Source organism: Silene latifolia, chromosome 11, assembly GCF_048544455.1.
Source record: "Silene latifolia isolate original U9 population chromosome 11, ASM4854445v1, whole genome shotgun sequence".
In the NCBI taxonomy this organism is placed as follows: Eukaryota; Viridiplantae; Streptophyta; class Magnoliopsida; order Caryophyllales; family Caryophyllaceae; genus Silene; species Silene latifolia.
In genome coordinates this window covers 447,005-459,556 of record NC_133536.1, presented here as the reverse complement: position 1 = coordinate 459,556, position 12,552 = coordinate 447,005, and the positions used below count along the sequence as shown (strand labels likewise).

At 36.7% G+C, this 12,552-nt stretch overlaps 1 protein-coding gene across 3 annotated transcripts; it reads left to right on the top strand.

The window, feature by feature from the left end:
- The first annotated feature begins 638 nt into the window (after nt 1–638).
- LOC141610544 (uncharacterized) lies at nt 639–5,558 on the top strand. Of its 3 annotated transcripts, XM_074428673.1 has the most exons (5): nt 648–2,471; nt 2,559–2,615; nt 2,825–2,872; nt 3,003–3,056; nt 3,195–3,445. In XM_074428673.1, exons 1-5 carry the CDS (start codon nt 2,019–2,021, stop codon nt 3,258–3,260), a joined length of 678 nt encoding a protein of 225 aa, XP_074284774.1. In that variant the 5' UTR covers nt 648–2,018; the 3' UTR covers nt 3,261–3,445. The 3 variants fall into 3 exon arrangements, with proteins under 3 accessions (XP_074284777.1, XP_074284774.1, XP_074284775.1); XM_074428676.1 differs by lacking the exons at nt 3,003–3,056; nt 3,195–3,445 and adding an exon at nt 5,489–5,558 and having other exon boundaries at nt 639–2,471; XM_074428674.1 differs by lacking the exon at nt 3,003–3,056.
- The last annotated feature ends 6,994 nt before the right edge of the window (nt 5,559–12,552 follow it).

Here is a 12,552-nt window from a genome sequence, read left to right as displayed (position 1 = left end):
AACTCATTGAATTATATTTAAACATTTAATACCTTTTTATATTTGATATTAATTTAGAAATTAGAGAGTAAATTACACATAAACCAATGCAATTAATGCATATATTAACTATTTATTTCTTCTTTTAGTTGCTTAAATACAACCCACTGGGTTGTAAATACAACCCACTGGGTTGTATTTATCATAACCCTTATTACAATTAGTCTCACTTTAGGCGGGTATATTCGTTTAAAGTATGGACGGGTAAAAAATGTTATCACTTACATAAGAAGACAAAGTGATAATATCCCACTTGTTGTTTGTCATATTATAAAAGTGGTGTGATATTTGACCTATCTACAACTTTAGACGGATAATGTCCGTCTAAAGTGAGAATTTCTGGTATTATATTATTATTATAGTTTGAAACTTTTTAAGTTAGATGTCTTTTAGACCACTCGTGAATCATATTCGATTTGAATAATAAAGACACTATTATGAAAACAAAAATAATTGCTCTCGAAGATTATTTGGATGTACTCCGTATAAAAAACCATGTGATGTTCCGATAAAAATAAGAATAGTAAAGGTGACTACTCAGGCTACGGGACCATGAACGCATTGTTTTCGACCATAAGGATAATCACAAATTCACAATTATTAGAGGGGCTTTCAAATTTCCACCCAAATAAAGAGAATACTCCGTACAATACATCCTACTCCCAATAATTGTGGGTTAGTAGATAAGTCATGTTATAATATTTTGTGTAAATATAAAATGAGTATAAGAATAACTTGTTAATGTTATAGGCTAAATAATCATAACTTGATATATGCAAAGAGAAATGTATACAGGGTCTATATTTTACGTGTCTGGGAATGGTATTTAAAGTCAGTATTATCGGGTGACGCTATCTCATTCTCTTTTCAAAATAAGTTAAAATATATTCATGTGGGATCTTATTTGATTCGTCTTTGTTCCGGGTATAATTCCAGAGCAAGTATCGTTACCACCCGTGGCTTGTAGAATAATGTCTTGGGTTAGACCCTCCGTGCTTCTATCGTCTCCCTCGGCCTCCCCTGCAACAATGAACGAACTGAGGGCTTGGCTTTGTGCCAAGCGTACCCACTCCGACGCCCAAGTCAGTGAACTTAGAGGTATAAGTTGTATGCTAATTGGCTAGGAATGTATTGTAGAGAGATAAGAGAGATGTTTAATGAATAGTGTATTTAGGTTTAGTTGTGAGATCCTTTCCTCAAAGAAGGTTGAGGAGTATTTATAGGCTTTCACCTTTTGTCACGTAGTGGCCAAGTGGCCAAGTGGCTTATCAGGTGGAAAGACCGTTCTACCCTCGGCCGATGAACCTATGGCGGTAAAAGAGAGGGTCTTGGATATGAGTACGGGTATGTGTCCCTGGCCGTTGTTGCCTGGCCGAGACCCAAGAGACAGCCGATGGGATGCATCGGCTAGACAGATCTAAGTCGTTGACTTCTTTGTGGATATCTTTGACCTTCTTTCGATGTGTTGACTTTGTCGGATCGCGAATATCTTGCCCCATCAGTCTTTAAAAATATATTAAAAATATCCAACTTTCATAATTTTTGCTAATACGTAGCTAAAAATATCCATCTTATTTGAGTGCCAGGAATGTCTTTGTAAGCTTTGTGCACGCGGGAAGCGGGTTGAACGTCGTGATGCGTCCAGCCACAGATGCTTATGCTTATAATTTGTGTGTGGAGCATGGCGCGCCAACTGAGTTTACCTACATTGATTACGCTCCCTTACGTAGGATCAGGCTTCCAAGATACGTAATATTCCGAGGTGACAATGACAGGTATTTAGGCGTTACGAAATCTACCGAAACTGCAGGGTACCCACAATTTTCGTATGATCATTACTCGACGAGCCTAGACGTGGCGTTCGAGGTCTTCTACAATAAAAGTGGCGACAACGTAAGAGTCAAGTCCATGACATTTAACGTATTGAGAGATTACACCACGCTTGGCCAGGGCCCAAGTCATCCCAGGTTTCGACTGTAATGCACTTATCAAACTCAGAATTACGTGAAGTTGAGACTACTGTAACTGTTCACTATAAGGGGCTGATTATAATTAGTAATAGTTTTCCGATAATCAAGGGGTATTGGAAAGACACCGTGTTTAATGGCGTGATTCCCAATGTTGGTTCAACTGGGGAAATAGAGTTCCCCGATGCGGCCACAAATGTTACTACTAGTTGGAATCGGAGAACTGATTACCTTCCGATTATTGCGAAAGAGGCCTTGTCACTCAAAATACCACCCATGACAAGACTCACGGCAATGTTGTCTGTTAGCACGGCCATTTATGAGGTACCCTTCTCGTACCAACAAATCGACGAGTTGCCATATGGTGGTACTCAAACTCAACATCTCCATGATGGTGTTTTTAAGATAGAATCCGAGTATGGTGTCGAGCTCAGCTATAGCGACATCCGACCTTTAACATTAGAGGTACACTATTTCATCCTATAAACTCTACTTTTTCAACTAAATTTACAATTTTCTCTTCTTTGAATGATGGCCATATATTATGTGCAGGTACTTGACGACGACGACGACAATATTTACACGGATTTCCGAGCCTTGGATCTTGAGGTTGTAATTTGTTTCATCATCATCATCATCTCTACTACTCCCTCCCATCCACACCAATGGTAACATTGACCTACTTTTCTCTTCACAAAAAGTGGGTCTATGTTGCCATTGGTGTGGATCGGAGGGAGTATATCTTTAATGAACCAAACATATATTTTTGAAATGGATCGGTATTAATATATTGAGCTTAGCGAGCTATATATATGCAGGGACTCAATCTACAAGACGATGGCATCGAAGCAAAAGCATCTGATGAGGTTAACCAAGAATAATAATTAGTTTTTTTCGTCAATTTAGAAGTAAAAGACTTAGCTCGAGAAACGAAAACCAAACGTATATTTTTGAAATGGATCGGTATTATATTGTTGACCTTAGCAAACAATGCAGGGACTCAATCTACAAGACGATGGCATCAAAGTCGAAGCACAAGCATCTGATGAGGTTAACCAAGAATAATAAGAAGAATAATTAATTTTTTCGTCAATTTAGAACTAAAAGACTTAGTTCGAGAAACGAAAACTAAACATATATTTTTGAAATAGATCGGTATTAATATATTGACCTTAGCGAACTATGCAGGGGCTCAATGTACAAGACGATGGCATCGAACCAAAAGCATCGGATGAGGTTAACCAAGAATTGTAAGAAGAGATATGGATGTATACGTAATACGTCCATGATCATGTTATTATAACTCTCTTTAAACCTCCTTTGAGTTCGTTTTGTAAAAAGAGAGGTGATCGAAACAGGGGATCGGAGCTTGTCTTCATTATTGTTTGTTTTAATTTGCTATATTATTGAAGTTGAAGTCTCATTATTTCACTTTAAAATTTATTAGAAATAGAGAGGGGGAGAGAATTCATAAATCGTTTGTATTATTCAGTTATTATGTTTCTAACGATTACAATAACACGTTTATATAATACTCCCTCCGTCCCGGTCAATTGTTGTCCTTTCGTTTTGGCACAAAGACCAAGGAATGAGGAAAAGGCCAATAACTAAATGACAAGTGGAACAAATTGAATGAAAATGATCAAATTATTCATCAAGTTGATTCTTAAAATAGAAAGGACAACAAATGACTGAGACACCCAAAAATGGAAAAGTACAACAAATGACCGGGACAGAGGGAGTACTAGTTAGGATATTCTAATTTTGGTAAGACAATATTTCTTATACCAAATAATAATATACTCCTATTATTCTATATGGTATATTCACATATACCATATTCCCTAATTAATTGATGTTGATATCTCGACATATACTATATTTCCTATCATTCCCCCTCAAACTCATGGTAATTTGTTAAAATTTCCATGAGTTTGCACAAAATAAATGAAAAAATCTCCATCTTCAACTTGGTAAGATAAACGAGCATAAGACTCGCTAGAAATTTTTTCGAACAAGAACGTTAAGTTTTTCGGACTTGTCGAATATCAAATAATTTGTTAGGAACACTAATCGAACCTAAACAAATTTCAGTAAAACGGAAAATTATCCGTCAATTTCAATATTTGGAGAACGCCAAGTTTTTCGAACGCCAAATACATTTGGATCACCATCATGGTGATTATAAGTGCGTAACTCGTCAGTCAGTTTTATACCACTTTAAACGAATTTGAAATTTTTTAATTAAAATTCAAAAGAAGTTATTTTTGGAATCTTTCGATGCCATTGATCAGGGTACTCTGATGATAACCAGTTGGCTAAAATCAAGATGAGGGGAAGACACCGGGTGTCATACACAATTAGGGGATTTTTTGTTTTTTTTTTTTAAAAAAAAACTAAACGAATTGTTTGAAAATCCTGCCGGTGAGCGCCATAAGTTTTCGCTCACCGGCAAGAATGCGGAAGCGATTTTCTAGAGTCCTCAAGAAAGAGGCTCTAATACCATATTAGAAATAGAGAAGGGGAGAGAATTCATAAATCGTTTGTATTATTCAGTTATTATGTTTCTAACGATTACAATAACACGTTTATATAATACTAGCTAGGATATTCTAATTTTTGTAAGACAATATTTCTTATACCAAATAATAATATATTATTCTATATGGTATATTCACATATACCATATTCCCTAATTAATTGATGTCGATATCTCGACATATACTATACTTCGTATTTCCTATCAAAATTAGATCCTATCGTAACCAAAAGCTTAAGCTAATGCTTGAAGTCGCTGATGGTTGAAGTCTCATGATCGATTTTATATTCTAACACCAACCCAAATTAATTAATACCTATTTTAACTAAAAGCTTAATTAATACCCTCGTCTCGTAAAATGGGTCAAAATAAGCGCAAATACAAGTTCCGCAACATTCGTCATCATTCCTGCAAATGTCATACCTATTGCCGCAGCTAAGGGGGTGGATGTAGGCATCATCGACCATTATGTTTGTGAGGGGATTAAATTGGCGAACTGCAGTAACGGGTTCGAGTTGCACAAACAAATCAAATATACTTATCCTGCAAAAGTATCGGGCCATAGCTCTTACTTTTATCTCTGCTTCTTCCGAACTCGTCCGTACCTTAGTTACAATCGATAACGTTTTACTTAGTTCAGATAACTTGTCATCCAAAAACAATTACGTAAATTGTTACAGGAATGACACGTCTTGGGAGGGACCAAAAATTACAATAATGTAGTGGGGAGATAGGGACCAAAAACAACAACAATGTTTCTATGCACAGAGCGTGGACTGGACCATATAACATGTGACTCCCTACGGGCTACGGTCTTAGTTATCTCATGTCCCTCTCCGTCTTCCCTACAAATAATGCAACCTTAGTTTGAAGAATAATTAATCTACAAGACGATGGCATCGAAGTCGATGGCATCAAAGTCGAAGCAAAAGCATCTGATGAGGTTAACCAAGAATAATAAGAAGAATAATTAATTTTTTTCGTCAATTTAGTAGTAAAAGACTTAATTCAAGAAACGTATATTTTTGAAATGGATCGGTATTATATTGACGACCTTAGCGAACTATGTAGGGACTCAATGTACAAGACGATGGCATCGATGCTTGATGAGGTTAACCAAGAATTGTAAGAAGAGATATGCATGTATACGTAATATGTAATAGTACCCATCCCTCACAACGTACCCCTCCCTTAACAACGTACCGCCATTATGTAATAGTACCCCTCCCTTACAACGTACATATTACCATCACCCCAGAGTACAAACTCCCTCAACAACGTACATCTACTGTCACACATCTTTTAACAATAACCACATTCACAATCAAAGATAATAATTAATTCAACTCATCACAATTATTTATATCAACCAACACAATGCAATATAATTCTCCCTTCCAACAATTACGATAATATCAACCAACACATTACAATATAATTCTCCCTTTCAACAATTACGATAATATCAATCAACACAATAGACATATGATCAATTCCACATGAACATAAACCATCCATTATACCAAACATTATCGAATAAGAGTTGAGTAGGATTTATCCCTACCTGTCAAGCAATTCCAATTAAGCAGCTCAAGCGATCCAAATAATTAAAGCAATCCGAACCCGACTAGTTTATCTCATACCGGCATACTAGAATGTACTCTGATTCTTCTCAATATTTGTGTGGCTGCTTTATCTCAATAGAGGAATCGTCGGTATGATTTACGGATGCTTTTGTTCCGAGACCCAGAAATCCCGAAAACCGTATATTATACAATTAAAATTGAGCCGTTTGGAAGTTCGTAACGGGTCATGTTTCTTTTTCCCCATTTTTTCTAACACATGTAAGGGGTCGTTTCATGAGTTACCGTATTCGTTTTTCAGCCCTAAATAAGAAGTATTTATCTATTTTTAATGAGTACCCGATTTTAATCCAAGACTCGTTTATCGTGTACCGGAATACTTAAATATCCTCTGTTTCTTCACAAAATTTGTGTAGCTTCTTTATCTGACCTGAGAAACCGTCCGTATGATTTACGGATGTTTTTGTTCCGAGATCCTGAAATCCCGAAAATCGTTGATGCGTGCCTTTTATATGCATTAATTCCATCTTTTTGTACGCATTTCTATGCACATTAAATGCTCTTTATAGCTATTTTCGTGTCAAGTTCTGCACATTTGCTACTTCGGTGTATTCGTATTGGTTTTGCAGGAAATGACACTTTGTTGCGTTTTTTGAGTCGATTCTCGAGCACATGAAGATTTGGAAGAGCTATAGATCAGACTTTCTACTGCTAAGGAAGCTTATTGAACATTTGAAGAGGTTAAAGGTTGAATCAGACCCTTCCTTGGTAATTGGTGTTAGTTTGGAGTGATATATGAGCTTCACATTACTACTGCCTACTTTAAAAAGCCATAACTCGAGTTATACAACTGGTAATAATATGATTCCAATTGGAGATGAAAGCTTATCTTGTTAGCTTTCCAACGCCACCAAAAACGCTCTGTTTGTCCAAGTAACGAAGATATGGTGGCCGTTTGAAGTTCAGTGCGCATTGCAGGAACTGCGCGACAACAGAAAAGTCGATCGACTGTTCTGCTTAGTCGATCGACTTATTTCCAGTTTAGTCGAGATCTGCTTTATAATTTCGGCTCATTACTCCTCTTTTTATTTAAGAAGGACTTAGCAAATATTATTATGTTATCTTTCATACTGTAAAACACTCTTTTAGACGTTGCTTTGCTCTTGGAATTTCGAATCTGAGAAACTTGTAATCTTTCTTCCATTATTTTGGTAATTTAATTAACCTTCGTTCTTCAGTTATTGCTTTCTCGTGTTTCTTTTGTTTTTCCTTGTCTTGCTTTATTTGTATGCTTTATTATTCTCATACTTTCATCATGTTTAATTTAGTTATCATTATTATTGTTAATTTCATTAATTCGATCATGAGTAGCTAATTTCTTCATGCTAGGATTTAGAGGATCCATGGTTGCATGACGGTATTTAATTAGGATATTAGATCTGGAATAATTGTATGTCTGAATTGTTAATCGTAGCAATTAATTCTTATTTAAATAGTTGAATGCATGCGGCTAGTTAATTATTTAATCTGGTAAACTCCGACCTAGATCGAGAGATTGGAAAGAGTGAGACCTCCTATGAACAATAGAACACTTTAAATAGAGCGAGAGCATATTAGAAAGTTTATAGGGTGATTAGTGGACCGAGAGGACCTTATCACTGCCTTTCAGAACGTAATTTGACTAAGTCTTTGACCTTACCTTCGACCGTTTTTAGACCATGGTGAACCGACAATCCTAGCTATTTTCCCTTATATTTTTATACTCGATTTCTACGCTTTACTCCTTTACTTTTCGCTACATTAGTTTAGTAATCAAACAAAAATCAAACCCCCAGACTTGTTACATAGACAGATTATAATTAGCGAATAGAACAAACTGTCTCCCTGTGGATACGATCCCGACTTCCTCTACTGCATTAGTTTAGGCCAGTTGGTTTATCTTTGATAGGTGTGCGATTTAGTCTGTCAATCGTGATTAGACACTTAAATTTGAGTCGTTTGGGAGCTTGTACCGATTCTTGTTTCTTTTTCTCTATGTTTGATTTTCAGCCTAAAAAAGAAGTATTCATCTGTTTTTAATGAATTCCCGATTTTCGTACGAGACTAATTTGTCTCATACCGGCATACTCAAATGTCCTCTCTTGCTTTTCAAAATTTAAGTGGCTGCTTTATCTGACCCGATGAACCGTCCGTATGATTTACAGATGTTTTTTTGTCCCGGGTCCCTCAAATCCCGAAAACCGTGTATATACACTTAAAATAGAGCCATTTCGAAGCTCGTACTGGGTCATGTTCTTTTCCTCCCTGTTTTTCTACCACATGTTAGGGATCGCTTCATGAGTTACTGTATTCTATTTTCTGTCCTAAATAAGAAATATTTATCTGTTTTTAAGGAGTATCCGACTTTCGTCCGAAACTAATTTATCTCATACCGGCATACTCAAATGTCTTTGGTTGCGTCTCAAAATTTGTGTGGCTGCTTTATCTGACCCAAGAAACCGTCCGTATGATTTACGGGGGTTTTGTCCCGAGACCCTGAAATCTTGGTAACTGTGTATTGTACACTTAAAATTAAGCCGTTTGAGGGCTCGTACCGGGTCATGTTTCTTTTCCTGCCCGTTTTTCTACGTGTCTGGAATCACTTCATGAGTTACTGTATTCGATTTTAAGCCCTTAATAATAAATATTAATCTATTTTTATGGAGAACTCGATTATCGTCTCAAACTCGTTTATCGCGTACCGGCACACTTAAATATCATCTGTTTCTTCTAAAAATTTGTGTAGCTGCTTTATCTTACCTGAGGAAACCGTTCTTATGATTTACGAATGTTTTTGATACAGAACTCTGAAATCCCGAAAATCGTGTATTATACACTTAAATTTGAGCTGTTTGGGAGCTCATACCGGTCACATTTCTTTTTCACCCAGTGTTTTAAGCACGTATCACGGGTCGTTTTATGTGTTACTATATTTGATTTTCATACTTAAAAAAGAAGTAATCATATGTTTTTAAGAAGTACCCTGTTTTCGTCCGAAACTAGTTTATTTCATATCAGCATACTAAAATGTCCTCTGAAATCCCGAAAATCGTATGATTTACGGATCTCGGGACCCTGAAATACCGAAAAACGTGTATGATACACTTAGAATTGAGCCGTTTGGGAGCTCGTATCAGATCATGTTTCTTTTTCCCCAGTTTTTCTACCATGGGTAAGGGGCCGCTTCATGAGTTTCCGTATTCGATTTTCAGCCCTAAATAAGAAGTATTCTTCTATTTTTAAGGAGTACCCGATCTTCGTCCAAAATTCGTTTATCGCGTACCGAAACACTTAAATATCCTCTGTTTCTTCTCTAAATTTGTGTAGCTCCTTTATCTGACCCGAGGAACCGTCCGTATGATTTACGGATGTTTTTGTTACGGAACCCTGAAATCTCGAAAATCGTGATTATACACTTAAATTTGAGCCGTTTGAGTGTTCGTACCGATTCATGTTTCTTTTTCTCACAGTTTCTCAACCACGTATAAGTAGACGTGGCAAAAGCAAACTCGGCCCGAAAAGACTGACACGAGACCCGAAATACATCACCAGAATGTGACCCAAAAACCCCGAATTGACCCGACCTGACCCGAACATGACCTGAGCTTTCTTGACCTGTAACTGACCCGACTCAAAAGTGACCCGATTCGAAACCAAAATCTCGAAAACGACCCAACAAAATATAACTCTAATTGAACCGAAAATACTTGAAATGGCTACTGTATTTCTCTTTTATTCATTGACCCGAAAGTGACCCGGCCAAAACAACTCGACCCGCTTGACCCGAAACAGACCCGACCAACAAATCCGAAACTGACACGAAACCCGAAATGACCCGTCTCGACCCGAATTAACCGGAAATCAATGAGAGCCCCGAACTGACCCGGCCCAAACCAGACCCGATGACCCGCTTTGCCAGGTCTACGTATCAGGGGTCGCTTCATGAGTTACCGTATTCGATTTTCAGCCCTAAAGAAGAAGTGTTCATCTGGTTTTTAAGGAGTACCCGATTTTTGTTGCAGACTAGTTTATCTCATACCGGCATCTTCAAATGTCCAGTGTTGCTTCTCAAAATTTGTGTGGATGCTTTATCTGACCCGAGGAATTGTCCGTTTGATTTACAAATTTTTTTTTCTCGGGGCCATGAAATCTCGAAAACCGTGTATTATATACTTAAAATTGGGCCGTTTGGGAGCTCGAACCGGGTCTTGTTTCTTTTCCTCCCAGTTTTTCAACAACATGTCAGGGGTCGCTTCATGAGTTTCCGATATTCGATTTTCAGCCTAAAGAACAAATATTTATCTGTTTTTAAGGAGTACCCATTTTTCGTCCGAGACTAGTTTATATCATACCGGCATACTCAACTGTCCTCTGTTGTTTCTTAAAATTTGTGTGACTTCTTTATCTGACCCGAGGAACCGTCAGTATGATTTATGGATGCTTTTGTCCCGGGATCCTGAAATCCCTAAAACTGTGTATTATACACTTAAAATTGTGTCGTTTGGGAGCTCGTACCGAGTCATGTTTCTTTTTCCCTAGTTTATCTACCATAGGTAGACCTGGCAAAAGCAACCCGACCGGAAAAAGCTGACCCGAAACCCGAAGTGACCCGAAAACCCGAATTGACCCGACCCGAACATGACCCGAGCTTTCTTGACACGTATTGGCCCGATCCGAAACCACCAAACCCGAAAATGACCCGACAAAATATAATTCTAATTGAACCGGAAAGACTTGAAATGAATATTTCTCTTTATACATTGACCCGAAAATGACCCGACCCGAAACAACCCGACCCGCTTGACCCGAAACAGACCCGACAACAAACCCAAAACAGACCCGAAACTCGAAAAGACCCGTCCCGACCCGAATTAACCTGAACTCAACGAGAGACCCGAATTGACCCGACCCGAATTGGCCCGACCCGAGCCCGACCCGTTGACCCATTTTGCCAGGTATATAGGTAAGGGGTCGCTTCATGAGTTATCGACTTATCGTATTCGATTTTCAGCCCTAAATAAGAAATATTCATCTATTTTTAAGGAGTACTTGATTTTCGTCCAAGACTCGTTTATCGCGTACCGTCACACTTAAATATCCTCTGTTTCTTTTCAAAATTTGTGTAGCTGCTTTATCTGACCCGAGGAACCGTTCTTATGATTTACAGATGTTTTGTTCCGGGACCCTGAAATCTCAAAAATCGTGTATTATACCCTGAAATCCCGATATTTGTTTCGCTAAATATAACCAAATCTCCAATGGTGCAGCGGTAGGTTCATCACTATTTACTCTATAGGTCCTGGGTTCGACTCTTGTAAGTGTCTTTCTTTTCACTTTTTCATAAATGTCTGCCTTTATTACTCTTTTTTGCGATTTATTTAATGCATTCGTTTAATTCAATTTTACACTTTGTTACGTAATTATAATTGTGAGTAGTGAATTGCAAATACCTATTGTATTAAATTCACAATTTTTTTATTTAATTTAGGGAAGTGCTAGGGCGACACCGGGTGCCCTAATAAAATAATAGAAAAAAATTAAAAAGTAAAAAGTAATTTTTGATTTTGCGCCAATATCGTAGGGATAAAATCGTAATTCTCAATCTATTATATCAATAAAATAAAATATAAATTATAATAATTAAAACTAAATTATATATCTTATATTATACAAAATACATATCATAACAAACACATTTTTGTCTTCATCATCAAATCATAGTTTACCAATTAACAAAAAAAAAAAAAAAGAATTCTAGTATCAAACATGAAACGACAAATACATTATGAAAATTTACTCAAATAGTTTCGTAAGTGTTAAGGTATGTTTAATTGTACGAACGAAGGATGAAATATAATTTATTATAATTAACAAAATAAAATTTATTAAAATGCATCTTACCCACTTCTCACTGGGAACTCACGTAAAACTCAAATGTCGCTGTAAGTCTGTAACAAGGTAATTAAAGACTAAAAAAATAAGGTAATTAAAGATTTAAAGGCTACCCTAGAAATCATTACTCATAATCCAGTAATCCACGACTACTTAAAAGGATCAATAATGTACATGTAATGCTCCACCAATTTCTCACCCGAAAATCGCACAGAATCTTTTAACATAATTTTTTAAAATTTATTATTATCACTATTGTTAAATTAGTTAATTAAAGCTAAGTTCCTAATTTACCCTTTAGTATTAATTAGTTCGAAATTCGAATTTTGATAGAGGGAAAGCAAATTACCTAAGTAAATTACAATAATACCCCGGGTGTTACTCAAATTGAGTAACACCCGGTGTCGCCATCTCATTTTCCTTTAATTTATATCTCCTCGGATTTTTTGGATCTAAATTTATTTTAATATAATATGTTACTTTAGCTTCACTA